The sequence below is a fragment of the Macaca nemestrina genome, chromosome 4 (assembly GCF_043159975.1).
Source record: "Macaca nemestrina isolate mMacNem1 chromosome 4, mMacNem.hap1, whole genome shotgun sequence".
Classification (NCBI taxonomy): Eukaryota; Metazoa; Chordata; class Mammalia; order Primates; family Cercopithecidae; genus Macaca; species Macaca nemestrina.
In genome coordinates this window covers 114961813-114989014 of record NC_092128.1, presented here as the reverse complement: position 1 = coordinate 114989014, position 27202 = coordinate 114961813, and the positions used below count along the sequence as shown (strand labels likewise).

Here is a 27202-nt window from a genome sequence, read left to right as displayed (position 1 = left end):
ACACTGAAAGACTTGTGGGCCAGGAGGGGTGGCTCGCACCTGTAATCCCAGCACTTTGGTAGGCCGAGGAATGCAGATCACTTGGCCCCAGGAGTTCAAAACCGTCCTGGGCAACATGGCGAAACCCCATCTAGAAAGAAAAGAGAAGGGAGGGGGGAGGGGGACATACATATATATACACACACATATATGTACGTACATACATACACACTAACTGGACGTGGTGGTGCGTGCCTGTAGTCTTAGCTTTCCAGGAGGCTGAGGTGGGAGGATCGCGCCAGCCTGGATAACAGTGAGACCATGTCTCAAAAAAAAAAGATTTGTGATTAGGATTCTTGGTCCTCACCTGTATTAGTTTCCTATTGCTACTGTAACAAATTATCACAAATTTAGTGGCTTAAAACGACTTAAGTCTGTAGGTCAGAAGTCTGACACGGGTCTTAACTGGCGACCCGAGTCAGACTTGGGACACAAAGAATAGAAACCAAGCTGTGTAGGTGTAGAAACCAAGCTGTGTAGGTGTCTGATAGGCAGCCCGGTTAGGGAGCCCTACAGCAACCCGCCCTTCCTCTCTCTCAGGCAAAGTTGCTGCCATGGCTCATTATTCCAACCGGTTCCCTTCAGCCCAGTCGATCTCAGTGGCTCCATCATAGGGTGGTGTGCCCGGCGGGACCCTAACCCTAACCAAGCAGGAAGACGGTCGTGCCCGTCACGACCTCGGCCCTCGGCTCCGGCCGAGGTTTCTCCTGCAGGTCGCGAGAATCAGGTGCGTCAGCGGCGTCCGGGAACGCCGGAGGAGTCTGTGGGGCGGCTCTGCAGTCATAAGGACCCCTTCGACCCCAGCACGGCCGCTCCACCGCCTCCTCCTAGACCCAGTCGCTGGCGCTGCGCAGTCGCAGAGCTCCGCCCGAACACCGGAAGCCTAGGCGCCAGCACTTCCGGGAAGTGACGGTGTCTCCGAAGCTGATTGGTTGTTGCTTTGCCCCCCGCGTCCGTGGCTTTTTTCCTGCAGTGCGTGCGTGCTGTCGCTAGTGAGCAGCGCCATGGAGGACTCAGAAGCACTGGGCTTTGAACACATGGGCCTCGATCCCCGGCTCCTGCAGGTACACGCGAGGGCTGGGGAGCCGGCTTATGGGCTCCGCGGGGCGCGCCATCACTCTTCGCGCCGCTTGAGCCGCACTCCTGGTCTCTCCTAGGCTGTCACCGATATGGGCTGGTCGCGACCTACGCTGATCCAGGAAAAGGCCATCCCACTGGCCCTAGAAGGGAAGGACCTCCTGGCTCGGGCCCGCACGGGCTCCGGCAAGACGGCAGCTTATGCTATTCCGATGCTACAGCTGTTGCTCCACAGGAAGGCGGTGGGTAACGAGAAAGCTGAGGGGAGGAAGGAGGCGAGCTCCAAAAGCCTGGGAAGGGCTGTTCCCGTTTGTCGGAGGTTTTCTCTTGGTCCTGTACCCGTGCAGGCCGGCCTGAGAACCTGGTGCTGTTGTGGCAGACACTCTGGGCTGTAGTAGTTCAGGTTACCTGGATCCTTGTCCAGGCCCTGCTACCACCAACCTTTGCGTAATCTTCAACAAAGCACTTTATTTTGTTTCTTAACATAAAAAGGGAGCACATCTCTTTTTTCTACTTATAGAATTATTGTGAGAGTTTAGCTTCATAACTAGTACGTTTAAAGTAGCTTCATAAACATAGAGTACGTTATTCTTTTTGAGGGTCAGTGCCTGAGGAAACAACTCTCCACTCTGCATTCTGAGGCTGGCAGAGTGATAGATAATCAAAATACTGCTGAGTAGGGTTGCAGCGATGGGTCAGTTAGGCTGGAACGGGTAGAGAAAAGCATCAGGTGGACACAGTGATGTGCACTGCTGGCTAAAGTCTTTAATTCATATTCTTACAGACAGGTCCGGTGGTAGAACAGGCAGTGAGAGGCCTTGTTCTTGTTCCTACCAAGGAACTGGCACGGCAGGCACAGTCCATGATTCAGCAGCTGGCTACCTACTGTGCTCGGGATGTCCGAGTGGCCAATGTCTCAGCTGCCGAAGACTCAGCCTCTCAGAGGTGGGTAAAAGCAGCAAAGCGGTACCTGAATGAAGCCACACAGAGTTGTGGGGTTGGGTTTGTGTGTGGCAAAAAAGAGCAAGTCCAGGGTGAGATCCCAGCTGCTACATTGTCCCTGATATTGATGTGTTGCCCACCTGCAGAGCTATGCTGATGGAGAAGCCAGATGTGGTAGTGGGGACCCCATCTCGCATATTAAGCCACTTGCAGCAAGACAGCCTGAAACTTCGTGACTCCCTGGAGCTTTTGGTGGTGGACGAAGCTGATCTTCTTTTTTCCTTTGGCTTTGAAGAAGAGCTCAAGAGTCTCCTCTGGTAAGGCAGAAGTGGGTGTGATTCCTAGTGGAAACATCTGTGAGTAGGAATTGGGACGAGAGTCAGGTGGCTGGAAGCCAGTTACTACAATTAGTGGCCCTTGGAGCTGGAATCTCACTGGACTCTTTCATTTCAGTCACTTGCCCCGGATTTACCAGGCGTTTCTCATGTCGGCAACTTTTAATGAGGACGTACAAGCACTCAAGGAGCTAGTATTACATAACCCGGTAAGAGGCACCATGGAAGTGTCTGGAGCTGCAGGCATGGGGGCACTCAAAGATCTTGATGCTCCTCCTTAGGGGAGCCTTTGGTGTTTTGGGTGGGACAGTTGTCACTTAGTGTCTCGTCCCTGGTCCTGAGGCACTAAAAGTCAGTGGTCTAAAATCACTGTATATTTCCCAGTGTCCACAGGGGATGTCTCCCATTTCAGGCCATACTTTGCCTAAAATCCTGAGCAAGGACCTCTCCTCAGGGGCAGCTTTGAGCAGCAGAGCGAAAATTCTAAGGCCAAGGTTCTCATCTTAAGTAAACTTTACCTTTCAGAAGGCGTGTTGCTGTAGGCCTTCCCTCCTCGATGTAGTCCTTTATTGATGTGTTTCTCTTTGTTCTGTGCTTGGAAGTATTTTATATATGGTTTTGGTGGTATACTCTATATACCACAACAATTAGGGCATTTTGGGGTTTTAGGTTACAAAACTGGAGGAGACTTAGGGTGCCAGGAATCCTTAAATGCATCTCTGCCCTGCACTAAAATGTTGATGCTTTGATTGGTGAGTAAGTGGCCATACCATCTCTGCGTTCTTTTCCTTTCTGACCACAGGCCTGTTTTCTCCCCAGGTTACCCTTAAGTTACAGGAGTCCCAGCTGCCTGGGCCAGACCAGTTACAGCAGTTTCAGGTGGTCTGTGAGACTGAGGAAGACAAATTCCTGCTGCTGTATGCCCTGCTCAAGCTGTCATTGATTCGGGGCAAGTCTCTGCTCTTTGTCAACACTCTAGAGCGGAGTTACCGGCTACGCCTGTTCCTGGAGCAGTTCAGCATTCCCACCTGTGTGCTCAATGGCGAACTTCCACTGCGCTCCAGGTTTGCTACAGCCAACATCTTGGTTGAGATAAGTTGAAGATAGAGATGGAAAGGGGACCCAGTTAATGTTCTGTTTCTTAAGCACTTAGTAGGGGCCAGGTTCGAGATGTAACTGATACTGACTGACTTCTCCCAACTCCAAAATCCCTATCATGGCGGGGCGCCGTGGCTCATGCCTGTAATCCCAGCACTTTGGGAGGCCAAGGTGGGCAAATTGCCTGAGTTCGGGAGTTCAAGACCAGCCTGGCTAGCATGGTGAAACCCCGTCTCTACTAAAAATACAAAAATTAGCCAGGTGTGGTGGCAGGCGCCTGTAATCCCAGCTACTTGGGAAGCTGGAACAGGAGAATTGCTTAAACCCGGGAGGTGGAGGTTGCTGTGAGCTGAGATCGTGCCATTGCACTCCAGCCTGGTGAACAAGAGTGAAACTCTGTCTCAAAAAAAACAAAACCCTGTCATTATTTTATTTCCAGCTGAGGAAACTGAGGCACAATGATTAAGTAGGGAAAGAGATTAAGAAGAGGAAAAAGTAGGAAAGGGTGATGGTTACTATGATAGTAGGGATGGCAGAGGGGCCTCAAGCTTGCTCTGCCGAGCTGATTCTCTGTCCACTCTTGGCTGCAGGTGCCACATCATCTCACAGTTCAACCAAGGCTTTTACGACTGTGTCATAGCAACTGATGCCGAAGTCCTGGGGGCCCCGGTCAAGGGCAAGCGTCGGGGCCGAGGACCCAAAGGGGACAAGTGAGTCCATGCCTCTTTTTCCATCCCTCCCCAGAAAGACTGGTTTCTTTTAGCTTTTTGGAAGACTAAAACTGGAGTGCACAGAGCAGGGAGCCAAACCTTCCAGGCCTAGCTGGTAGTGTAGCCCAGAGAGCCCCGCAGGTTCTTGCTCAGCTGCCTGGATATAAAGAAGGGAGTGGATGGTGCACACTGCATATGCAGCATGAAGGGCAAGACTGGTGGGGTTGTTGGCATGCAGAGCCCTGCAGGGGAGATGGCCTGTCCTGCATGTGGCTGTGACTTACAGGGAGCATATTTCTGAAGGGAAAAGGAACCCCCCAACTCTCCAGTCTCTCTCCACCTGAAGGCTTGACTAGCTCAGGGTTGGTTCTCAGATCACCATGTAGGGCATTGAGTTCTGCTGTTGTCCGAGAACGGAGGTCAGGCCAGGATTTGGCTCCATGTCAAAGCTCCAGGCTGCCCCAGGAAACCCTGACTCCTGGAACGGTTCCGTTGTTGAAGAGTCCTCTGTATGTCAGGGTCTTATGATCTACAGGCATTGTTTAGAGGAAGTTTTGCTGATTCAGCTTGTGAATACCTGCCCAGAGGAGAGGAAGGGTCCGACTGACATTGAGTTATCTCTGCAGGGCCTCTGATCCGGAGGCAGGTGTGGCCCGGGGCATAGACTTCCACCATGTGTCTGCTGTGCTCAACTTTGATCTTCCCCCAACCCCTGAGGCCTACATCCATCGAGCCGGCAGGTAGGAGGGCTAGGAGCGTGATGGCCCAGGCACCTGTGTGGTGGGCACGCTGAGGGACTTGGGGTGTACTGTACAGAGCCTGCGGGTTGGAGATGCAAGCTGCACTGTCTCTCCTTGCAGGACAGCACGCGCTAACAACCCAGGCATAGTCTTAACCTTTGTGCTGCCCACGGAGCAGTCCCACTTAGGCAAGATTGAGGAGCTTCTCAGTGGAGGTAAGAGCCTGGCTCTTGTGGGCCTGGGCCAGGGTCAGGCTTCTCGCACAATGCTTTAAAATTCCATGATGATGATGACAGAGGTCACAACATAGTATGACACGCCACTTCCACCATCCATCCTTGTTTTGCCCTGAGTGGCAGGCACTGTTCCCCTTGAGAGATAAACAAATTGAGGTAATTTGTCCAAAGTCATGTTTACTGTCTGCCTCATGAGCGTTGAGTGACCTGACATGCTGCTGTGACAGCTCAGGACACCACCTGACCCCAGGGTGCTGGGTGATCCTAGACTGCTCTCTGTGGCCATCGTCACGGGGTACCTTGACTCCCAAGGAATACTATGGGGTACTCCTTGGGAGAGGAGAAGAGAGTGGGTGACGGGTTCGTGGGCTCGGGGCCACACAGGCCACCCCCATCCACACACAGGGACAGATGGCTCATCACTGTAAGAGGTCCAGGTACAGCTAAGCTACATGTTTGGCATCCCAGGAAGGCGGTGGGTCCCCTGCAGCTTTGCCCCAAGGAGGAGGCGCAGGAGACCTTCATTGAAGACCTTGTCCTAAGGCCTCAGCCTGTGGGACCCTCACTGCTTTCTTCTCCACAGAGAACAGGGGCCCCATTCTGCTCCCCTACCAGTTCCGGATGGAGGAGATCGAGGGCTTCCGCTATCGCTGCAGGGTGAGCTGCTGTGGTGGGGAGGGGAATGAGAGGGGAGGGACTGTGGCCCAGGGATTGCACCCTGTTGCTGAGCATCCAGGCGTGAGGGAGGATTTGGGGCAGCCTCACTGTCTTGACCTTCAGTGTCCACCCCCAGGATGCCATGCGCTCAGTGACTAAGCAGGCCATTCGGGAGGCGAGATTGAAGGAGATCAAGGAGGAGCTTCTGCACTCTGAGAAGCTTAAGGTGAGGGGATGGGAAGTGAGGAGGGGACAAATCTTAGACGGCTGCCCTTTTTTGGAGACTCGCTGAGCTCCGAGTGGTGAGAAGCAGAGAACTGGGCCGTTTTCTGGCCTTTGGCACAGAAAGGGAGGAAATGGAAGGAAGCCAGTCTGTTCTGCTTGGTGGTAAATTGGCACAACCTTATGATGGACACTGTCCAGCAGAATTACAAGCTCATGTGTCCTTTCATCCAAAATTCCACTTCTGGAACTTAATCTTGGTCACACTTGTGAATGTGCACGGTCAAGCATGTGTCTGCATTCCTCATGGCATTATCATGGAACCAAAAGATGGAAACAGCCCGGGGCCACCATCGGGGGCTTGCTAGGTAAGCTCAGGTGCATCCAGAGCCGAAAGTTACATGGGAAGGAACGAGGTTGGTTGTGTGTCCATATGAAACAGTCTGTAAGGTGATGCCCAGCAAAAAGTGGTGCAGGATACTGCCGTGTGTGTCGTGGAGAAGGGAAAATAGAAACGTCCACTCCCGGGAGGTGTGAGAAATGTGCAGAAGCAGGTGCCTCATGCCTTTTGAAACACATGACTGTGTTATCCTTTGAAAGCTCAGTCTGTGAAGTCACACAAGAAAGATGCTCACGCTGTGGCTCTCCCTCTTCCCCCGGCAGACATACTTTGAAGACAACCCCAGGGACCTCCAGCTGCTGCGGCATGACCTACCTTTGCACCCCGCAGTGGTGAAGCCCCACCTGGGCCATGTTCCTGACTACCTGGGTGAGTGTGGCCTGACGGGGCAGGAAGTAGCAGGCTGGGGAAGTGGCATTAATTTCTCCGCTGCTGGATCAGCCCCTGTGCTTGGTGCTGGGGATGCTCAGGCAGAATAGGACCCGGAGACGCTGGCAGCACACGGGCATGTAAACAGGCACACCCCGTGTTTCTAAACTTGTTTGCTTGGTCCCACAGGTTAGCTGTCACTGTCTCCATTTTAGAGATGAGAAAATTGAGGTAGTGCAGAGTGGGTGGCAGACCCAGGATTTCAGGCCAGGTGGTCTCCAGAGCTGGGCCAAATTGCTATCCATGGGTCAAAGGGAGTGAACAGGTTTGGGAGAGAGTCACGGGCAGGAGGCAGAGAAAGCCACCTGAGCTGCAAAAGACTCAAGATTAGCAGCCACTGAAGAGGCATCTGTGGAGTCTCTGGGTAAGAACAGTCAGCAGGGAGACAAACACTATAAGGCCTAAACAGAAAAGGTGGCAAAAGAAGAGCCAGTGGTGGTGGGAGGAATGCGGGGGTAGTGTAGGCATGGGGTCAGGACCCTGGGATTGGTTTCTGTGGTGCAGCCCGGGCTAGAGCTTTATGTGACCTTTAAAGCTGGGGACCTCTCTTCATCTTAGGCAGGCTCTGGGTAATGACTTCTTTCAGTGTCTCATAGGAGATGTTTTTGGTAATGAGTATGTGTGACTTTTATGCCTAAAATGGATTGAAGGAGAAGAGTGGTGGAGATGAGGCTGTGGGCAGCAAGTGCAGGACCCTTCCCAGTGCCACAGGCTCTGCTCAGCCTGGACCTGCAGCCACCCAGCGGGTGTGGTGTTGCTGCTCTGGAGGTGACAAAGGGTGGAGATGGAATGTTCCAGGGCAGGAAAAACCTGGACACTGGGAAAGGAAGGATCCAGAAGAGATGGGAACATGAAAATGCCAGAGAGAGTGGTGGGGGCCAGGTTCTCACAGGATAGTGAGCTGGAAGAGACCCCAGTCCAGGTCCTGGCCTGAGATGTGAGGAGGGGAGTTGGGAGGGTGGGTTGGAAGGAAGAGGGTAAGGCCAGAGCTTTGGCCTGAGGAACCCAGTCTGCTGCTATAGCGGAGTCACTTGCCAAGGTGTGGCCAGGAGGTTTAGAAGGACCGGGAGAAGGTGGAAAGGTGTCAGGATGTGGGATGTTTGACACTTGAAGAGGAGGGCCCACGTGTGGTTGGCTTGGGGGAGTCCGTGGGGTGGGCGAGTTGAAGATAGAGCCAAGATCAGGTGCAGCTGGGATGTGGGCCCCCTGTATCTGTAGTAATGGGCCACAGGTGAAGAAATTACCTGTTGACTTTTATTTCAGCTACATTTTCTTTCTTTAAGGGTGTCTTTTTCTTTCTTGTTACATGTTTATTGGAACAAATCTAAACAATACAGGAGAGTGATTTAGATAGTGGAAGTCTAAGGTGCTCACATTCTCCTAGCCCTGTGCAGGTGTGATAGTGAACAGGTATATGTCATAGGCTGCCAGTTGGGTCAGAATTGGAGAATTTGCTGCAGAATCAGTGGGAGGGCAGGGATGGGAGCAGTAGTGGTGAGCCCACTGCTCAGGCAAGCATCTCTTGCAGTTCCTCCTGCTCTTCGTGGCCTGGTGCACCCTCACAAGAAGCGGAAGAAGCTGTCTTCTTGTAGGAAGGCCAGGGTATGGCTCCTGGGGACTTGGGGACAGCTGCAGGACTCCTCCCCACCTGCTCTTTGTCATCACCAGAATGTGTAGGCGCCTTGCCCTAGGGAGGGGGGGAGAGGGCACCCTAGAACCGGGCCCCCAAAATCTGGTGGCTGGGACACAATCTGGTGTAGGATAGGGATACTTTTGCAGCTGCCTGCAGGCCCTGCTTTTCTTTCCCCAGCTGCCTTTCCCCATTTCCTTGTCTGCAGCACCTTCTGGTCGTGTTGGCCAGGTGCCGGCACGGCTCCCTTTGTGTCTTTCTCAGTTGGGTGGGTGGGTGGATAGTTTGTCAGCCTGATTCCCCCCACTAACCTGTGACTTTGCCTCCTTAGAGAGTGAAGTCCCAGAACCCACTGCGCAGCTTCAAGCACAAAGGAAAGAAATTCAGACCCACAGCCAAGCCCTCCTGAGGTTGTTGGGCCTCTCTGGAGCTGAGCACATTGTGGAGCACAGGCTTCCACCCTTCATGGACAGGCGAGGCTCTGGTGCTTACTGCACAGCCTGAACAGACAATTCTGGGGCTGGCAGTGCTGGGCCCTTTAGCTCCTTGGCACTTCCAAGCTGGCATCTTGCCCCTTGACAGCAGAATAAAAATTTTAGCTGCCCCAGTTTGTGCCTCCGGCATATGAAAAGGACTGTTCGAATCCCCAAAACATCAGGAGTCAGGAAACTTCTGGAAGACAGCAGCGCCTGGCTCTGCAGCTGCATGCAGTGCTTCACTTGGCCAGCAGAGGTCAGCTGTGCTGAGCTGCCCCAGCCATGAGAAGAGAAGCTTGCCCTTGCCGGCAGGTGGCTATGGCCGGCCCAGAGCCTTCCTGTGCAGCTGCTGCAGCCCTGCTGCCTGGGATCAGGCTGGGAGATGGGCCTTCCTGACCGCCAGCCTTCCTCTCCCCCAGCACACGCACATGTAGATTCGGGGGGAAGCTGCCTGCTCTTTCTTAGAGGAGTCAGGGCAGTTAATCTGCTGGTCCCTTTCTGAACAACTGTTGATGTGTGAGCTGTGTCTGTGTGTTATGTGCGTAAGCGGTGGTATAACATGCACACACATGTACTGTTCCTTGTGCCCTGGCTTCAGCTCTCCAGCTGCCTTCTCAGCCTGAAGGCTGGGCTTCTCTGCTGGCTTGAGGCCCTAGATTGCATGTCGCCTGCTTACTAGGCGTCACAAGGCCAGGCTGGGGGCATGAGGAGGTTGGGGCAGCGGGAGAGTGGGGAGAAACTAGGGGAGTGCCTGCATATTTTAGAAAGAACCAAGTTTTTTCTTGGCAAAAACTTGTACAGAGACGAGTGAGGTTGGGCCTTTGGTCACGGTGGGATTGAAGCCAGCAGGACCCGAGATTTGGTGCCTCCATGATCCCTGCTCCTCTTCGGTTAATGCCCAAGGATTTCCATGAAGCCAGCGTGTATGATGGGGGCAGGAAGGTGGTATTTTCTGGGCAGGCGTGAACTAGAGCTGCCAGGGAACTGCAGACAGTATTCTTGCAGTCTGGTGGTTAGGGGTATTCAGAAGGAAAAAGTTAATGGAACTGGCGATAAAGAGCAACCATTTGAGCATCTACTGGGAGACACCTGTCAACTGCACAGACCCTATCAGTGGGCATCACTCCCACCTCTTGGAGGACGAGACAGGGCAGAGAGTGCCTGCAGTGCTGAGGCCTGGTCCTTGCCCTAGGTTGGCCTTCCCACCTGACTTCATGGAGTGCTGAGGCTGGTCCTGAGGACAGTGAGTGCCCTGGATGTTGTGACCAGGCTGTGTTCTTTTTTTTTTTTTTTTTTTTTGAGACGGAGTCTCGCTCTGCCGCCCAGGCTGGAGTGCAGTGGCCGGATCTCAACTCACTGCAAGCTCCGCCTCCCGGGTTCACGCCATTCTCCTGCCTCAGCCTCCCGAGTAGTTGGGACTTGGGACTACAGGCGCCCGCCTCCGCGCCCGGCTAGTTTTTTGTATTTTTTAGTAGAGACGGGGTTTCACCGTGTTAGCCAGGATGGTCTCGATCTCCTGACCTCGTGATCCGCCCGTCTCGGCCTCCCAAAGTGCTGGGAATACAGGCTTGAGCCACCGCGCCCGGCCGACCAGGCTGTGTTCTAAAGTGATGCACAGCCTGTCTCCACTGTGTTTATCTCTCTGACCCTGTCACTACCAGTCACACCCTACCGAGAGAGCTTGTATCCCAGAGCCACCCTGGATGGAGAGGAGACTGGTTTCCCCAGTGATTTCCTTCTTGAGGGGATGGGGTAGAGGAGCATGGAGCTAGCCTTTGCTGTATTCCTGCATGGGGACAGCAGGGTCTGGGCCCGGAGCAGAGGAGCTTGGGTAAAGGTATGGTGGCTGTTTGTTCAAAGTGTACATTCAGGCCGGGCGTGGTGGCTCACGCTTGTAATCCCAGCACTTTGGGAGGCTGAGGCAGGTGGATCACGAGGTCAGGAGATCAAGGCCATCCCAGCCAACATGGTGAAACCCTGTCTACTAAAAATACAAAAATTAGCTGGGCGCGGTGGCATGTACCTGTAATCCCAGTTACCCGGGAGGCTGAGGCAGGAGAATCGCTTGAACCTGGGAGTCAGAGTTTGTGGTGAGCCAAGATCGCACCACTGCACTCCAGCCTGGTGACAGAGCGAGACTCCGTCTCAAAAAAAAAAAAGTGTACATTCAGGGCCAGGCCCGGTGGCTCACACCTGTAATCCCAGCACTTTGGGAGGCCGAGGCAGGTGGATCACGAGGTCAGGAGATTGAGGCCAGCTTGACCAATGTGGTGAAACCCCATCTCTACTAAAAATACAAAAATTAGCTGGGCAGGGTGGTGAGCACTTGTAATCCTAGCTACTCGGGAGGCTGAGGCAGGAGAATCGCTAGAACCTGGGAGGCGGAGGTTGCAGTGAGCCGAGATTGCGCCACTGCACTCCACCCTTGGCAACAAAGCGAGACTCCGTCTCAGAAACCAAAAAGTGTACCTACCTTCCTCCTAATGGCATCCCTGGGGGAAGCTATTTCTACATTTTAGGTGGGGAAGATGAGGCTCAGAAGTTGCCTGGAGTATGAGGTTCTGTGCAGGGTTTGGACTCTGGCCTGTTCTACCCTGGTGGAATAGCTGGTACCACGGGGCCTTTTGCTGTGGGGTTAGGCACCATGTGGGTGCTCTGGGGCCCTGGCATTGGATAGAATGGGAGGATTGCTTGAGCCCAGAAGTTCGAGGCTGTATGATCACGCAGCTGCCCTCCATCCTGGGCAACACACTGAGACACTCTGTTTTTTTTTTTGTTTTTTGTTTTGAGACAGAGTCTCGCTTTGTTGACCAGGCTAGAGTGCGTTGGTGTAATCTCAGCTCACTGCAACCTCTGCCTCCTGGGTTTAGACAGTTCTCCCTGCCGCAGCCTCTCCATGCCTGGCTATTTTTTGTATTTTTAGTAGAGACAGGCTTTCACTGTGTTGGTCAGGCTGGTCTTGAACTCCTGACTTCAGGTGATCCACCTCGGCCTCTCAAAGTGCTGGGATTATAGGTGTGAGCCACCATGCCTGGCCGTGAGACCCGTCTTTAAAAAAATAAAGGACGGGCTGGGTGTGGTGGTTCACATCTGTAATCCCAGCACTTTGGGAGGCCAAGGTGGGCGGATCATGAGGTCAGGAGATGGAGACCATCCTCACTAACACGGTGAAACCCCGTCTCTACTGAAAATACAAAAAATTAGCCAGGCGTGGCGGCGGGCACCCGTAGTCCCAGCTACTCAGGAGGCTGAGGCAGGAGAATAGCGTGAACCCGGGAGGCGGAGCTTGCAGTGAGCTGAGATTGTGCCACTGCACTCCAGCCTGGGAGACAGAGCGAGACTCCGTGTGAAAAAAAATGAATAAAGAAAGAACAGGAAAGTCCATCTTCATGTCCTGAGACTACAGAGAGAAAGTATCCAGGGCTCGTTCAATACCCCACCTGGGAGGCAGTTACCATGTGCCCATTTACATGTGAGCAAACAGGTACTCAGGGTTGGCCTCTTGGAGTTAGTCTCTCTGGCCAAAGCCTGTGCCCTTTGCACAAACATGCAAATCAGAACTGGGGCAGGCGTTGGATGAGAGTATGTGTGCTATGAGCAAATGAACGTAGGGCTGTCCAGGGCCAGACAGCGCAGAGGATGTGTGGGCCTGGAAGGGAAGAAGGGGGTGTGGCATGTGCTGCCTGGAAGCCTAAGGCTTCACTAAACAGCAGAGAAGCTTGGATGGCTTTCAGACTGGTGACGCCCTGGGCTCAAGCAGGAAGGTCAGGAGAGTGCAGTGGCATCTCCACTCTGGGCTGGCACAGTTTTGCCCACACCTACACCTGAATGGGTGCCTGAGTGTCTGGACTGTGCTAGGGTGTGGAATCAGATGGACAAGGCACAGTCTATGAGGCAAGGAGCAGAGATGGTCAACCAATGCAGACTGCTCGATAGTCATGTTGGGAGTTCAGGGTACTGGAGGGCTATAAGGCGCCCTCACCCAGTTGGAGAGAATGCTGGCTTCCTTGAGAAAGTGGTGAAAGTGTCTCATTCCTAGACACTTTTCAAAAGAAGACATACATGCAACCAACAAACATTTGAAAAAAAAGCTCAATATCACTGATCATTAAAGAAACACAAAACCACAATGAGATGCCATCTCACACCAGCCAGAATGTCTATTATTAAAAAGTTAAAAAAAGAAAAAAATAACATGCTGGCAAAGTTGCAGAGAAAAGGGAATACTTGTACAGTGTTGGTGGGAGTGTAAATTAGTTAAACCATTGTGGAAAGCAGCGTGGCAATTCCTCAAGGACCTGAAAGCAGAACTACCATTCGACCCAGCAATCCCATTACTTGGTATGTACCCAAAGAAATGTAAGTCATTCTGCCATAAAGACACATGCACATGTATGTTCATTGCAGCACTATTCACAATAGTAAAGACATGGAATCAACCTATATGCCCATCAATGACAGATTGGATAAAGAAAATGTGGTACATATATGCCATGGAATACTATTCAGACATAAAGACTTGAGACTATGTCCTTTGCAGGAACAAGGATGGAGCTGGAGGCCATTATCTTTAGCAAACTAACACAGGAACAGGAAACCAAATACCACATATTCTTACTTATATTCTCTCACCAAATGATGAGAACACATGGGGACTAAGAGGGAAACCGACAGATACTGAAGCCCAGTGGAAGATGGGAGGAGGGAGAGGAGCAGGAAAAATAACTATTGGGTACTGGGCTTAGTACCTGGGTGACAAAATAATCTGTGCAACAAACCCCCATGACACAAGTTTACCTATATAACAAACCTGCATATGTACCACTTAACATAAAATAAAAGTTAAAAACAAGGCCAGGCATGGTGGCTCATGCCTGTAATCCCAGCCCTTTGGGAGGCCGAGATGGGCAGATCACTTGAGATCAGGAGTTCGAGACCAGCCTGCCCAACATGGTAAAACCCTGTCTTTACCAACAACAACAAAAAAAGCCAGGTGTGGTGGCCCATGCCTGTAATCCCAACTACTCGGGAGGCTGAGGCAGGAGAATTGCTTGAACTTGGGAGGCGGAGGTTGCAGTGAGCTGAGATCGCTCCACTGCATTCCCGCTTGGGTGACAGAGCGAGACTCTGTCTCAAAAACAAAACAAAACAAAACAAAACAAAACAAAACAAAACAACATCAGACACCACATGGCAGGATCCAGGATCCAATCAGATCAAGCTCTGGCATCACCCCATGGCAGGATCTAGTCAGATATTACCTCCCAGCATCACCTCATTGTGAGATCCAATTAGATCATGCCTCATTACCCTTTGCTTATAAAACCCAACCCAACCCCTAGCTCAGGAAAAGAGATTGAGCATTCCCTCCTTCCTTGCCAGTTGACTTTAAATAAAGCTTTTCTTATTTCAAAATATAAAAAAGAAAGTATCTCTGCTGGGCATGTTGGCTGGCTCATGCCTGTAATCCCAGCACTTTGAGAGGCAGAAGTGGGCAGATCAACTGAGGTCAGGAGTTCAAGACCAGCCTGGCCAACATGGCAAAACCCTGTCTCTACTAAAAATACAAAAATTAGCTGGGCATGGTGCCTGGCTAATGTCCACGCCCGGCTAATTTTTGCATTTTTAGTAGAGACGGGGTTTTGCCATGTTGGTCAGGCTGGTCTTGAACTTCTGACCTTGTGATCCACCTGCCTCGGCCTCCCAAAGTGCTGCAATTATAGGCGTGAGCCACCACCCCCGGCCCTCTTGTTCCTGATTTTAGAGGAAAAACTTTCAGTTCATCATTAAAAAAAAAAATATTTTTCGAGACAGAGTCTTCCTTTGTTTTCCAGGCTGGAGTGCAGTGATGCAATCGTGGCTCACAGCAGCCTCAAACTCCTAGGCTTAAGTGATCCTCCTATCTCAGCCTCCTGAGTCTAAGACTCAAGGTATGTGCCACCGCACCAAAAATTCTTTTTGGTAGGGTCTTGCTTTGACCTTCCTTTGAACCTGCTTTGACCCTTGGTTTGACCTTGCTTTGACAGGGTTTTGCAATGTTGCCCAGTCTTCTCTTGAACTCCTGGACTCCAGTGATTCTACCACGTTGGCCTCCCAAAGCAGTGGGATTATGAGCATGAATCATTGAGCCTGGCCAGCCTTTTGTCACTGAGTATTATGTAAGCTGTGGGGTTTTTTGTTGTTGTTTTTGTTTTTGAGATGAAATCTCACTCTGTCGCCCAGGCTGGAGTGCAATGGCACAATCTTGGCTGACTGTAACCTCTGCCTCCTGGGTTCAAGCGATTCTCCTGTCTCAGCTTCCCAAGTAGATGGGATTACAGGCGTGCGCAACCACACCTAGCTAATTTTTTGTATTTTTAGTAGAGATGGAGTATCAACCATGTTGGCCAGGCTGTTTTCTAACTCCTGACCTCAAGTGATCCACCCTCCTCAGCCTCCCAAAGTGCTGAGATTACAGGTGTGAGCCACCGCACCTGGACTTTTTTTTTCATGTATGGCCTTTATCATGTTGAGAAAGTTACCTGCATTCCTTGTTTTCTGAGTGGTTTTATTATGAAAGAATGTCGGATATTGTCAGATATCTTTTCTGCATCAGTTGAGAGAATCATGTGATTTTTTTCCCCTTCATTCTATTAATCTGGTATAGTTCATTAGTTCATTAATTGATTTCCATATGTTGAACCATCCTTATATTCCAGGAATAAAGTCTACCTGGTCATGGTGTATACTCTTTTTTTTTTTTTTGGGAGATGGAGTCTCGCTGTGTGGCCCAGGCTGGAGTGCAGTGGCATGATCTCGGCTCCTTGCAACCTCTGCCTCCTGGGTCCAAGCGATTCTCCTGCCTCAGCCTCCTAAGTAGCTGAGACTATAGGCATGCACCACCCCACCCGGCTAGCTTTTGTATTTTTAGTAGAGAAGGGGTTTCACCATGTTGGCCAGGCTGGTCTCGAACTCCTAACCTCAAGTGATCTGCCTGTCTCGACCTCCCAAAGTATGGGGATTACAGGCTTGAGCCACTGTGCCCAGCCAATGTGTATAATCTTTTTAATACGACGTTCAGCTTGGTTCACTAGTATTTTTACTCAGTATTCATGAAGGATATTGAATATTTTATTCAATATTTATGAGGTCTGTAGTTTTCTTGTAGTGTCTTTGGTTTTGGTGTCAGTATACCATAGGATCAGGATACTATGAACATGCCCTCATAGAGTAAGTTAGGAAGTGTTCTTTCCTCTTCAATTTAGGGAAGAGTTTGAGAAGGATTGATATTAATTAGGGTTTTGTTTTTTTTCTGAGATGGAGTTTTGCTGTTGTTGCCCAGGCTAGAGTGCAATGGCATGATCTTGGCTCACCACAACCTCTGCTTCCTGGGTTCAAGCGATTCTCCTGCCCCAGCTTCCCGAGTAGCCGGGATTACAGGCATGTGCCACCACACCCAGCTAATTTTGTATTTTTTAGTAGAGATGGGGTTTCTCCATGTTGGTCAGGCTGGACTCGAACTCCGACCTCAGGTGATCTGCCCGCCTCGGCCTCCTAAAGTGCTGGGATTACAGGTGTGAGCCGCCATGCCCAGCTGATATTAATTCTGCTTTAAACGTTTGCTAGAATTCGCCAGTGAAGCCATCTGGTCCTGGGCTTTTCTTTTGGGGGAGTTTAAAAATTACTGATTCAATTTCCTTAGTTATTTAGATTTTCTGCTTCTTCATGAATTAGTTTTGGTAGTTGAATGTTTAGCAATTTGTCCATTTCTTCTAGATTATCCAGTTTATTATATGTTCATTTATATTATCTTGTATTTTTTATTTCTGTAAAATTGTAAAGCTCCCACTTTCATTTGTGATTTTGGTAATATCAGTCTTCTTTTTCTTAGTCACCTTACCTAAATGTTTGTTAATTTTGTTGATTTTTTCTTTTAAAATTTGGTTTTCTGTATTATTTTATTTGTATTATAGATTTCTTGAAAAAAATCTTCTGAAGGAGCAATCAACTTTTTGTTTCATAGCTATTCTCTATAGTTTTCTATTCCCTATTTCATTTATCTCAATTCTAGTCTTTATATTTTTAAAAATTCTAGCTTTGAGTTACTTTTTTCTTTTTCTAGCTCCTTGAGGTGTGCAGTTAGAAAATTTCAAAACTTTCTTACTTCTCTTCTTTTACCCCTCCTCCTTCTTCCCCCTCCCCCTTCCTCCTCCTTCCCCTCCTCCTATTGGGGTGATCATACCCAACACCAGGTCGTGGGGGTGACAAAGTGAGTGGAGTCAGAGGATTGAGAAAAAGACAGTTTGAGAGATAAAGGTGGGATGATCAATCGTGGAGGCTGCCAAGGCTCTGAGCGCTGGGAGCCCATGGTATTTATTGCTAATCCAACAAAGAAACAGGTGGTGAGAATGTGGGGATCAAAAGGGCAGGTGCATGATCTACAGCTGTGATGGTTTAGCATGTATATGTAACATGTTCTGCTACTTGAGATAATGGAAATAGGAGCCTATCAGGGCTAGAAGCAAGGAACCAGCAAGTCTAGACACATTCCAGAGGACATTATGCAAGCCCTGCCTCAGTTTCCCTCCCAACACTCAACTTTTTCCCAACATCCTCCTCCTCCTCCTCCTTCTTCTTTTCTTCTTTCTCTTCCTCTTCCTCTTTCTCTTTTCTCCTTTTTTGTAGAGATGGGGTTTTGCTATGTTTTCCAGGTTGGTCTTGAACTCCTGGCCTAATATAATTCCCCTGCCATGGCCTCCCAAAGTGTTGAGATTACAGGCATGAGCCACCACACCTGGCCCTTTCTTTAAAAAAAAAAAAAAAAAATTAAAAATTTAAAAAATTTTTCGAGACAAGGTCTTGCTCTGTTGCCCAAGCTGGAGTGCAGTGGTGTGATCTCAGCTCACCGTAGCCTTGACCTCCTGGGCTCAAGTGATTCTCATCCCTCAGCCTCCCGAGTAACTGGGACTATAGGCACGTGCCACCATGCCCCGCTAATTTTTTGTATCTTTCTTATAGAGACAGGGTTTAGCCATGTTGCCCAGGCTAGTCTCCCTCAATCCTGCCCCCTTGACCTCTCAAAGTGCTGGTACTACAGGCACCGTGTCAGGGTGCTTTCTTCTTTTTCAATTGTGCTTATGGCTAAAAATTTTCCTCTTAGCACAGCTTTGCTTCATCCCATAAGTTTTGGTATGTTGTGTTTTCATTTTCATTTGTCTCAAGGTATGTTTATATTTCCTTTGTGATTTATGCTTTGGTCCATTGGTTGTTAAGCATGTGTTGTTTAATTTCCAAATATCATGAATTTTCAGGGATTTTTTCCTGTAATTTATTTACTTTTTTTTTTTTTGAGCCAGGATGGAGTGCAGTTGTGTGATCACGGCTCACTGTAGCATTGATCTCCTGGGTTCAAGCAGTTATCTCACCTCAGCCTTCTGAGTAGCTGGTACCACAGGTGTGTGCCACCATGCCTGGCTAATTTTTTTTCTTTTTTTTGAAACAGGGTCTCACTCTGTGGCCCAGGTTGGAGTGCAGTGGTGCGATCATGGCTCACTGCAGCCTTGATCTCCTAGGTTCAGGTGATCCTCCCACCTCAGCCTCCTGGGAAGCTGGGACTACAGGTGCACACCAATACACTGGCTAATTTTTTGTGTTTTTAGTAGGGATGGGATTTCACCATGTTGCCCAGGAAGTTCTGAACTCTTGGATTCAGGCAATTCGTTTCCCTCAGCCTCCCAAAGTATTGGGATTACAGGTGTGAACCACCACACCCAGCTTCTTTTTATTTTTAGAGATGGAGTTTCTCTATGTTGCCCAGGCTGATCTTGAGCTCCTGGGCCCAGGAGATCCTCCCAACTTGTCCTCCCAAAGTGCTGTGATTACAGATGTGAGCCACCATGCTCAGCCCCTTCTGTTATTGAGTTCTAGTTTCATTCCACTGTGACTGGAAAATATACTTTCTATGATTTTAATTATTTAAAATATAACAAGGCTTGTTTTGTCACCTAACATACTGTCTATCCTGAGGAATATTCCATGTGCACTTGAAAGAAATGTGTATCCTGCTGTTGTGGAGTGGAATGTTGTACATATACAAGTATCCACGTGTTTTATAAATGTTCAAGACTTCTATTTCCTTATTGGTCTTCTGTCTAGTTGTTCCATCAATTATTGAAAATGGAGTATTAAAGTCTCCAACTACTTATTGTTGCATTGCCTACTTCTCCTTTCAATTATGTAATGTTTGCTTTACATATTTTAAGGTCACATTGTTTGGTGCATATATATTATTATTACATATTCTTGATGAATTGACCCTTTTAGTAATGTATAATGTCGTATTTGTCTCTTGTAACAATTCTTTATTTAAATTCTATTTTGTGGTCAGGTGCAGTGGCTCATGCCTGTAATCCCAGCACTTTGGGAAGCCAAGGTGGGCAGATCACTTGAGGTGAGGAGTTCAAGACCGGTCTGTCCAACATGGCAAAACCCTGTCTCTACTAAAAATAAAAAAATTAGCTGAGCATGGTGGTACACAGCTGTGATTGCACTAATGTACTCCAGTCTATCTCAAAACAAACAAAAAACAACCTCCCCCCCAAAAAACCCAAAGTTATAATAATTCTGGCTTTTGTATTTACCCATGTAAATACCTTTATTGGGGATTTTTATTTCTTCAAACATCTTTGAGTTACTCTCTGGCATCCTTTAATTTCAACTGAAAGAGTCCCCTTAGCATTTCTTGTAAGGCAGGTCTAGTGGTAATGAACTTTCTCAGCTATTATGTATCTGAAAATGTCTTAATTTCTCACTTATTTTTGAAGGATCGTTTTGCTGAAAAAGGATTTTTGGTTGATAATTTTGTTTGTTTCAGCACTGTAAATATATCATGCTCACTGCCTTTTGACCTTCAGCATATCTTGTGAGTAATCAGCTGATAATCTTATTGAGGACACCTTGTATGTGATGAGTCACTTTTCTCTTGTTTTCAATATTCTCTCAGTATTTGCCTTTCAACTGTTTGATTATATTAAGTTTCAATATAAGTCTCTTTGTATTTATACTCCTTGGAGTTTATTGGACTTTTTAGATATTTAATATTCATGTCTTTCATCAAATTTGGACAGTTTTAGGCCATTATTTCTTCAAATAACCAGTCTCATTCTCTCTTCTCTTATTGAACTTCCATAACACCCATGTTATTTTGTTTCATGGTGTACCATAAGTAACTTAGTCTCTGTTCACTTTTCCTCACTCTTTCTCACATCTGTTCCTCAGACCTGATGATTTCAATTGCCCTACCTTCCAAGTTCACAGATTCTTTCTTCTGCTTTCTCAAATCTGCTCTTGAGCCCCTCTAGTGAAGTTTTTTATTTCAGTTATTATCCTTTTCAGGTCCAGAATTTCTGTGTGGTTCTTTTTTTTTATAATTTCTCTTTATTAATAACCTCATTTTGTTCATGCATGGCTTTCCTAATTTACTTTAGTCCTCATCTATTTTTGCTCTTAGCTCTTTAAGATAGCTATTTTAAAGTGTTTTTGTCTAATAAGTCTTATGTTGGGCTGCCTTGGACACAGTTTTTGTCAACTTGTTGTTTTTTTCCTTTGAATAGGCCATCTTTTCCCGTTTCTTTATCTGCCTTGTGATTTTGCTGTTGCTGTTGCAAACTGGACTTTTGACTATTATAATGTGATAAGTCTGGAAATCAGATTCTCTCTCTTCCTCAGCATTTTTTTAATTGCTGAAGGCTGTAGTAATGTTTGTTTTTATACTTTCCCAAGCTATTTTTGCAAAGACCATTCATTGTTTTTTTGTGGTCACCAAAGTGTCTGTTTCTTCAGCTTGTGTTTAGCCAGTGTTTTGACAGAGAATTCCCTGAATGCCAGGAGCTAAAAACTACACCACCACCACCACCACCACCACCACCACCACACACACACACACACGCACACACACAAGCATACCTCTCCCATCTTTTGCAAATTGGGTTGGGACTCTTTAACACTTATCTAGGCTTGTTCTGAGCCTAGGATCAGCCTGTGACAAAAGTTTCAGGGCTTTTCTGAATATGTGTTTTGCCCTGGACATGCATGTAGCATTCTCAATTTCCTGTATACATAGCTGTTTTATTTTTGTTTGAGTTGGATCTCGCTCTGTCATCTAGGCAGGTGTGCAGTGACATGATCATGGCTCACTGCAGCCTCGCACTCCTGGGCTCAGGTGATCTTGTTTCTGTTTCCCAAGTGGCTGGGACTACAGGAATGCACCACCATGCCCAGCTAAGCTTTCCCTTCCCTTCCCTTTTCTCCCCTCCCTTCCTTTCCCTTCCTCCTTCTTTTCTCTCTTCCTTCTTTCTTTCTTTCTTTCTTTTCTTTCTCTTTCTTTCTTTCTCTTTCTTTCTTTCTTTTCTTTTTTCTCTCTCTCCTTCCTTCCTTCTTTTTCTTTTGCTTTTTTCTTTTCTTTCCTTCTTTTTCTTTCTCCTTCCTTCCTTCTTTCTCTCCCTCTCTTTCCATCTCTCCCTCCCTCCTTCCCTTCCCCCTCCCTCCCTTTCTTTCCTTCTTCCTTCCTTTCCCTTCCCTTTCCTTCCCCTCCCCTCCCTTTCCTTCCCCTCCCCTTCCTTTCCTTCCCCTCCCTTTCCTTCCTTCCCCTCCCTTTCCTTCCTTTCCCTTCCCTTTCCTTCCCCTCCCCTCCCTTTCCTTCCCCTCCCCTCCCTTTCCTTCCCCTCCCCTTCCTTTCCTTCCCCTCCCCTCCCTCTCCTTCCCCTCTCCTCCCTTTCCTTCCCCTCCCCTTCCTTTACTTCCCCTCCCCTTCCCTCCCATCCCCTCCCCTCCCCTCTCCTCTCCTCTCCTCTCCTCTCCTGTCCCATCCCGTCCCGTCCCGTCCCGTCCCGTCCCGTCCCGTCCCGTCCCGTCCCGTCCTGTCCTGTCCTGTCCTGTGTGAACATAGCTCACAGCAGCCTCAACCCTGAGGGCTCAAGTGATCTTCCTGTGTCCCTCCCAAGTAGCTGGGACAGCAGGTGCCTAACCCCCGTCTAATTATTTATTTTTTTTCTGCTCGTCCTCTGTGGGTTGGACCCACTGCCTAACCAGTCCCAATGAGATGAACAGGGTACCTCAGTTGGAAATGCAGAAATCACCCACCTTCTGCCCTGGTCTCACTGGGAGCTGCAGACCGGAGCTGTTCCTATTCGGCCATCTTGGCCCCTTCCAATTATTTATTTTTTTGTAGAGACAGGGTCTCATCATGTTCTCCAGGCTGGTTTAAAACTCTTGGGATCAGGGCAGGATCCTCCCATCTCAACCTCCCAAATTGCTGAAGATTACAGGTGTGAGCCACCATGCCCAGCCTGCTTTTCTATTTTGTTGTAGAGACAGGCTCTCACTATATTGGCCAGGCTTGTCTCAAACTCCTGGCCTCAAGCAGTCCTCTTGCCTTGGCCTTCCAAACTGCTGTGATTACAGGCATGAGCCACTGCACCTGTCGGCCTCTTCTTCTTTTTTTGAGTCAACGTCCAGCCTGGAGTGCAGTGGTGCAATATGGCGCACTGCAGCCTTAAACCCCTAAACTCAGATGATCCTCCCACCTCGGCCTCCCAGATAGCTGGGACTACAGGTATATGCCACCATGCCAGCTAACTTTTTTTAAATTTTATTTTTTGTAGAGATGGGGTCTTGCTATATTGCCCAGGCTGGTCTCAAACTCCTGGCCTCAAGTGATCCTCCCACCTTGGCCTCCAAAAGCATTGGCATTACAGGCATGAGCCACTGTGCTTGGCTCATAGCTGCTTTAAAAATTTATATACACATATATATTTTAAGAGAGGGACTTGCTCTACTGCACCGGCTGGAGTGCAGTGTCACAATCATGGCTCACAACTCAAACTTCTGGGCTCAAGCAATCCTCCTGCCTCAGCCTCCCAAGTAACTGGTACTACAGGTGCATGCCACCACTCCCAGCTAATTTTTAAATTTGTTGTAGAGACAGGGTCTTGCTGTGTTGTCCAGACTGGTCTCAAACTCCTGGGCTCAAGCAATCTGCCTGCCTCAGCATCCCAAAGTGTTGGGGTTACAGACATAAGCCACTGCACCCACAAATTGCTGTTGAATATCCAAATGGTCCAAGCTTCTCCTCTGGGTTTAAAATGGTATATGGCATGTCTCTACCTATAACCTCTTGCCCCAGGCATCTTTTCTGAACAATGTCCTGATTTTAGGCAAAAGATACAGCATCTTGCATCAGTTCTTCCAGGAGCCACCAGATAAGAACAGATGCACATAATAGATTGCAAATAAGGCCTGCTCTCTTTGGAGGGAGGGAACTGAGAACTGTGCTACTGTTGTCTCAATTCCAAAACTGTTGGCTGGGTGCAGTGGCTCATGCCTGTAATCCCAACATTTTGGGAGGCCAAGGCAGGAGATCACTTGAGGCCAGGAGTTTGAGACCAGCCCAGACAACATAGTGAGACCCTATGTCTACAAACAATTTAAAACACTAGCTGGGTGTGGTGGCACATACCTGTAATTCTAGCTTCTCAGCAGGCTGAGGTTGGAGGATTGCTTGAGCCCAGGAGTTTGAGGCTGCAGTAAGCCATGATTGTACCAGTACACTTCAGCCTGGGCTACAGAATGAAACCGCTCAAAAAAAAAGACCAAGACTGCTGCCATGCTGGGGAAGGGGAGCGGGGGCAAGACTAAGTGAAAACACCGCAAAACTTTCCTACTGTTTTGACGATGGCCTTTTTTAAATTGAATGTTTGCCTGGTTGCTATAGGCCTTTGTTTTCTCGAGTGCCAACAAAGTTGATTCTGACAGTTGGGCTTGTTTATTCAGTGTTTCAGTTTGGAAATGAGAGCTTGGAGCTTCCTAGGCCACCATTTTGCAGATGTCATTTCCAATGGCATTTTTTGCATCTCGACTTTTTCCTCGTGTTCAGTGCTTCAGGACCACAAGATGGTTGCTACAGCTACAGACCTTCCATCTTTCTGGCACAGCGAAAAGCGGGGAAGGCTAGAATATCATGGCAGCTGCTTACCTCTCCTTTCACGAGGAAAGAAAAAGCCTTCCCATGGGGATCCCAGGGCCCCTGCTAGCTGCAAAGGGGCCTGGGAGAGCAGGGAGAGCCTCTCTCACCTAAGCAGTAGACACAGTCCTTCACCAGAGTGCAGGTTCTGATGACAAGAAAGACAAAGAGGCCACCAGCAGGCTGGATACCCCAAAGAGCCAGAAGTAGGGGGTGTGATTACTCACATCTGTACCGGTCAGAGTGTTGTACACATATCCAGCCAAGGTACCTGTGACCCAGGTCAGGTGACCGGCTTAGCAATGTCACCTACCTTCCTCTCAACCCAGATCCCCAAACTCTTTGAATGCTGTTGGGATGCAGAACAGCAAGTCAGCAAGTGATTTTTTTAAAAAAATAATTTAATTTTTGTGGGTACACAGTAGATTATATATTTATGGGGTACATGAGATATTTTGATACAGATATACGATGTGTCATAATCACATCAGGTTGTAAATGGGGTGACCATCACCTCAAGCATTTGTCACTTCTTTGTGTTACCTCTCTGTAAAAGCATGTTTAATTACACCCTTTCAGTTATTTGTAAATGTACTGCTGATTGTAATTACCCTGTTGTGCTATCAAATACCAGCTTTTATTTATTCTATCTAATTATATTTTTGTACCCGTCAACCATCTCCGCTTCTCCCTACCTCCCCACTACTCTTCCCAGCCTCTGGTAACCATCGTACCTACTTTCTATTGCCATGCGTTTAATTTTTAGCTCCCACAAATGAGTGAAAACACGTGAAGTTTGTCTTTCTGTGCCTGGCTTATTTCAGTGAGTGATCCTCATGTCTCCAGGGCTTGTCTCCACATGACTCACCAGGGGAAGCCCCTGCCAGGTGTCACCCCAGAGCCAACCACAGAGGGCTGCTCTGCTGATGGCTGCCTCACCCCCGGCTGCTCCCTCAGTGAACTGGCACAGCTCTGCATCCCTCTCTGGACCTGCTCAGAGTAGCCACATTTCAGGCGTGTCTTATGATTCTAACATCAAGCTTATAATATCAATCTTACTAATACCAAGAAAAAGTGGAAAATGAGGCATTATCTGGCAGTCATTAAATTAGTAAGGTCTAATGACAAACATAATACACGATGAAGATGAGACTGCGGGGAGATGGTGCCTTTGCGAGTTGCCCGTGTCAGCGGTAAGAGTCACGGCCCTCGAGAAATCACCGAGTCTTCATTACTCAAGACTGGCATCAACCCTTCACCAAATTCCAATAACTGAGGATCTGATAATTACCCGATAAATCCTAGATTAGCCTGAGGAAAGAAATGAGCTGTCCACATAAGAGTCATAAACATTGGGCTGGGGCTGCTGGCTCACGCCTATAATCCCAGCACTTTGGGAGTCCAAGGAGGGCGGATCACAAGATCAAGAGATCAAGACTCTCCTGGCCAACATGATGAAACCCTGTCTCTACTAAAAGTACAAAAATTAACCGGGCATGATGGCACGTGCCTGTAGTCCCAGCTACTTGGGAGGCTGAGGCAGGAGAATCGTTTGAACCCAGGAGGCAGAAGTTGCAGTGAGCCAAGATCGTGCCACTGTACTCCAGCCTGGCAACAAAGCAAGACTCTGTCTCAAAAAAAAAAAAAAGAATGGTAAACATTGTACTCTGACTCACAAATCTCATCTAGGGGAACTTGTTTTAAGGAAATAAATTTAAAAAATAATAGGAAACATTGTTAGGCACAAAGAAGTCAACCAGAAACATATTTATCAAAAATGATCTATTGGGAACCAGCCCGACAGCACCAGAAGAGGAGAAGATCCATGAGTTCTGTGGACCATAACCTAGTCACAGACATGCTGATCAGAGATTGAAGGCAACAGGGAGGATTTCTGTGAAAAGTCAAGAGAAAAAGCAGGATGCATGTGTACATATCATATGGTCACAACTCGGCATGTGTGTCCAGAGGCACTGGCAGTTGGGTTGGGAGATCAGGTGTGAAATTTTCACTGTCGTTCCGAACCGGATTGTGCTGCTGTTACACTGCTTGTGTTTCACAGACAACCCCAGGAGATCACATAGCTGGACTCTATCTGTGGTGCTAGGCTGGGCACAACTGGGCTCCAGGGGCTTAGCCTAGGTAGCCCCCATGGGAACAAATATATGAAAGACAGGGTGGGCCTTTCATATGCTTGTTCTGACGCTCAGCCCTGTGCATGCCAACAGTGACTTCTTGCTGCAAGTGCCCACAGCCCTGCCTAACGCCCTTTGACAGTGAGTGTGCCCGCTACATGCTGGGGCTAAAGCTTCCAGGAGTGTCCTCTACCAGTGACAGAAGAACGTGGTGGAAAGGTGTCTGTGTCCTTATTCCTTGGAGGCGACCCTCTTGGACATGTCCCCACCAGCTCCTGGAGGTCCCTGGGGGCAGGAGAAAGCTCTTGGATGCACTCTGGTCAGCTTCCTTCCATCCCCTGGCTCATTCCCCACTCAACAACTGCTGTCATCTGGGGTCACCTCCCCAATAAACTTTTTGCACTGGGATCCTTGTTTCAGGATCTGTTTCTGGAGGAACTAGATGACAACACCAGGAACAGAGGACCTAGAGAGGCAGCTTCATGGGTGGTGGGGTCTCTGGCTCTGCCGGCCAGGGACTTGGGAGCAGTTCTGGGAGGGTGCTGGATGGGGCTGTCACTCCCAGGGGCAGGCCCTTGGCTGCTGACTGTCTGTCCTCTCCACTATGGCTGTCTTGAGGACTTAGGGGTCAGCCCGACCCTGCCTTGGCCCCCTTCCTCTCAGCCTCTGTCTTCCCCTGCATGAGGCTGGGTGGCTCCCCTGTGAATCAGGCAGGGGTCCACAAAACACTAGAGACAGGTCCCTCCCTGCAGCTGTCTCCAGTGGATGGCACGCAGGTGATGTTCCCAACAAGCTGCCCTTATCTGCAGCTCAGCTTTGGTAATTGGGGCCAAGGTCATGGCCCATCCTGGTGATAGTGAGAGCCCAAGGTAGGCCTTGAAGATTCCTATCAGGAGGGAGCAGAAAGTGTGTACCACACCCCTGGGCCCAGGTGGAGCAGGGCTGCTGCTCAAGGCTCCTGGCCATGCTCTGTCCCTTGCTAGGGGTGACTGGTGGGACAGGCCTGGCCAAGGGACAAGAGGGAGAAGGTCAGGGGGAAGTGGGGATGAAAAGCAAAATGAGCAAAGGAGAGTCTTCC

At 48.9% G+C, this 27202-nt stretch overlaps 2 protein-coding genes and 1 long non-coding RNA gene across 4 annotated transcripts in view; 2 read left to right on the top strand and 1 right to left on the bottom strand.

Moving 5' to 3' along the window:
• Positions 1-27202, bottom strand: part of LOC105494244 (oxoglutarate dehydrogenase) — a 467517-nt gene that overhangs the window by 128846 nt on the left and 311469 nt on the right. The window lies entirely within an intron of this gene.
• LOC105494217 (DEAD-box helicase 56) lies at positions 182-9122 on the top strand. Of its 2 annotated transcripts, none has more exons than XM_071095126.1 (14): positions 182-1103; positions 1197-1358; positions 1901-2061; positions 2205-2375; positions 2512-2602; positions 3213-3457; positions 4082-4201; positions 4828-4941; positions 5062-5156; positions 5761-5834; positions 5971-6060; positions 6720-6825; positions 8414-8558; positions 8847-9122. In XM_071095126.1, the coding sequence occupies exons 1-14, from the start codon at positions 1044-1046 to the stop codon at positions 8851-8853; spliced, it is 1641 nt and encodes a 546-aa protein (XP_070951227.1). In that variant the 5' UTR covers positions 182-1043; the 3' UTR covers positions 8854-9122. The 2 variants fall into 2 exon arrangements, with proteins under 2 accessions (XP_070951227.1, XP_011760795.1); XM_011762493.2 differs by having other exon boundaries at positions 206-1103; positions 8414-8487.
• On the top strand, positions 14608-26650 carry LOC139362857 (uncharacterized). Its single transcript, XR_011622343.1, has 3 exons — positions 14608-14921; positions 15018-15149; positions 24836-26650. It is a non-coding gene; the product is annotated as an uncharacterized lncRNA (long non-coding RNA).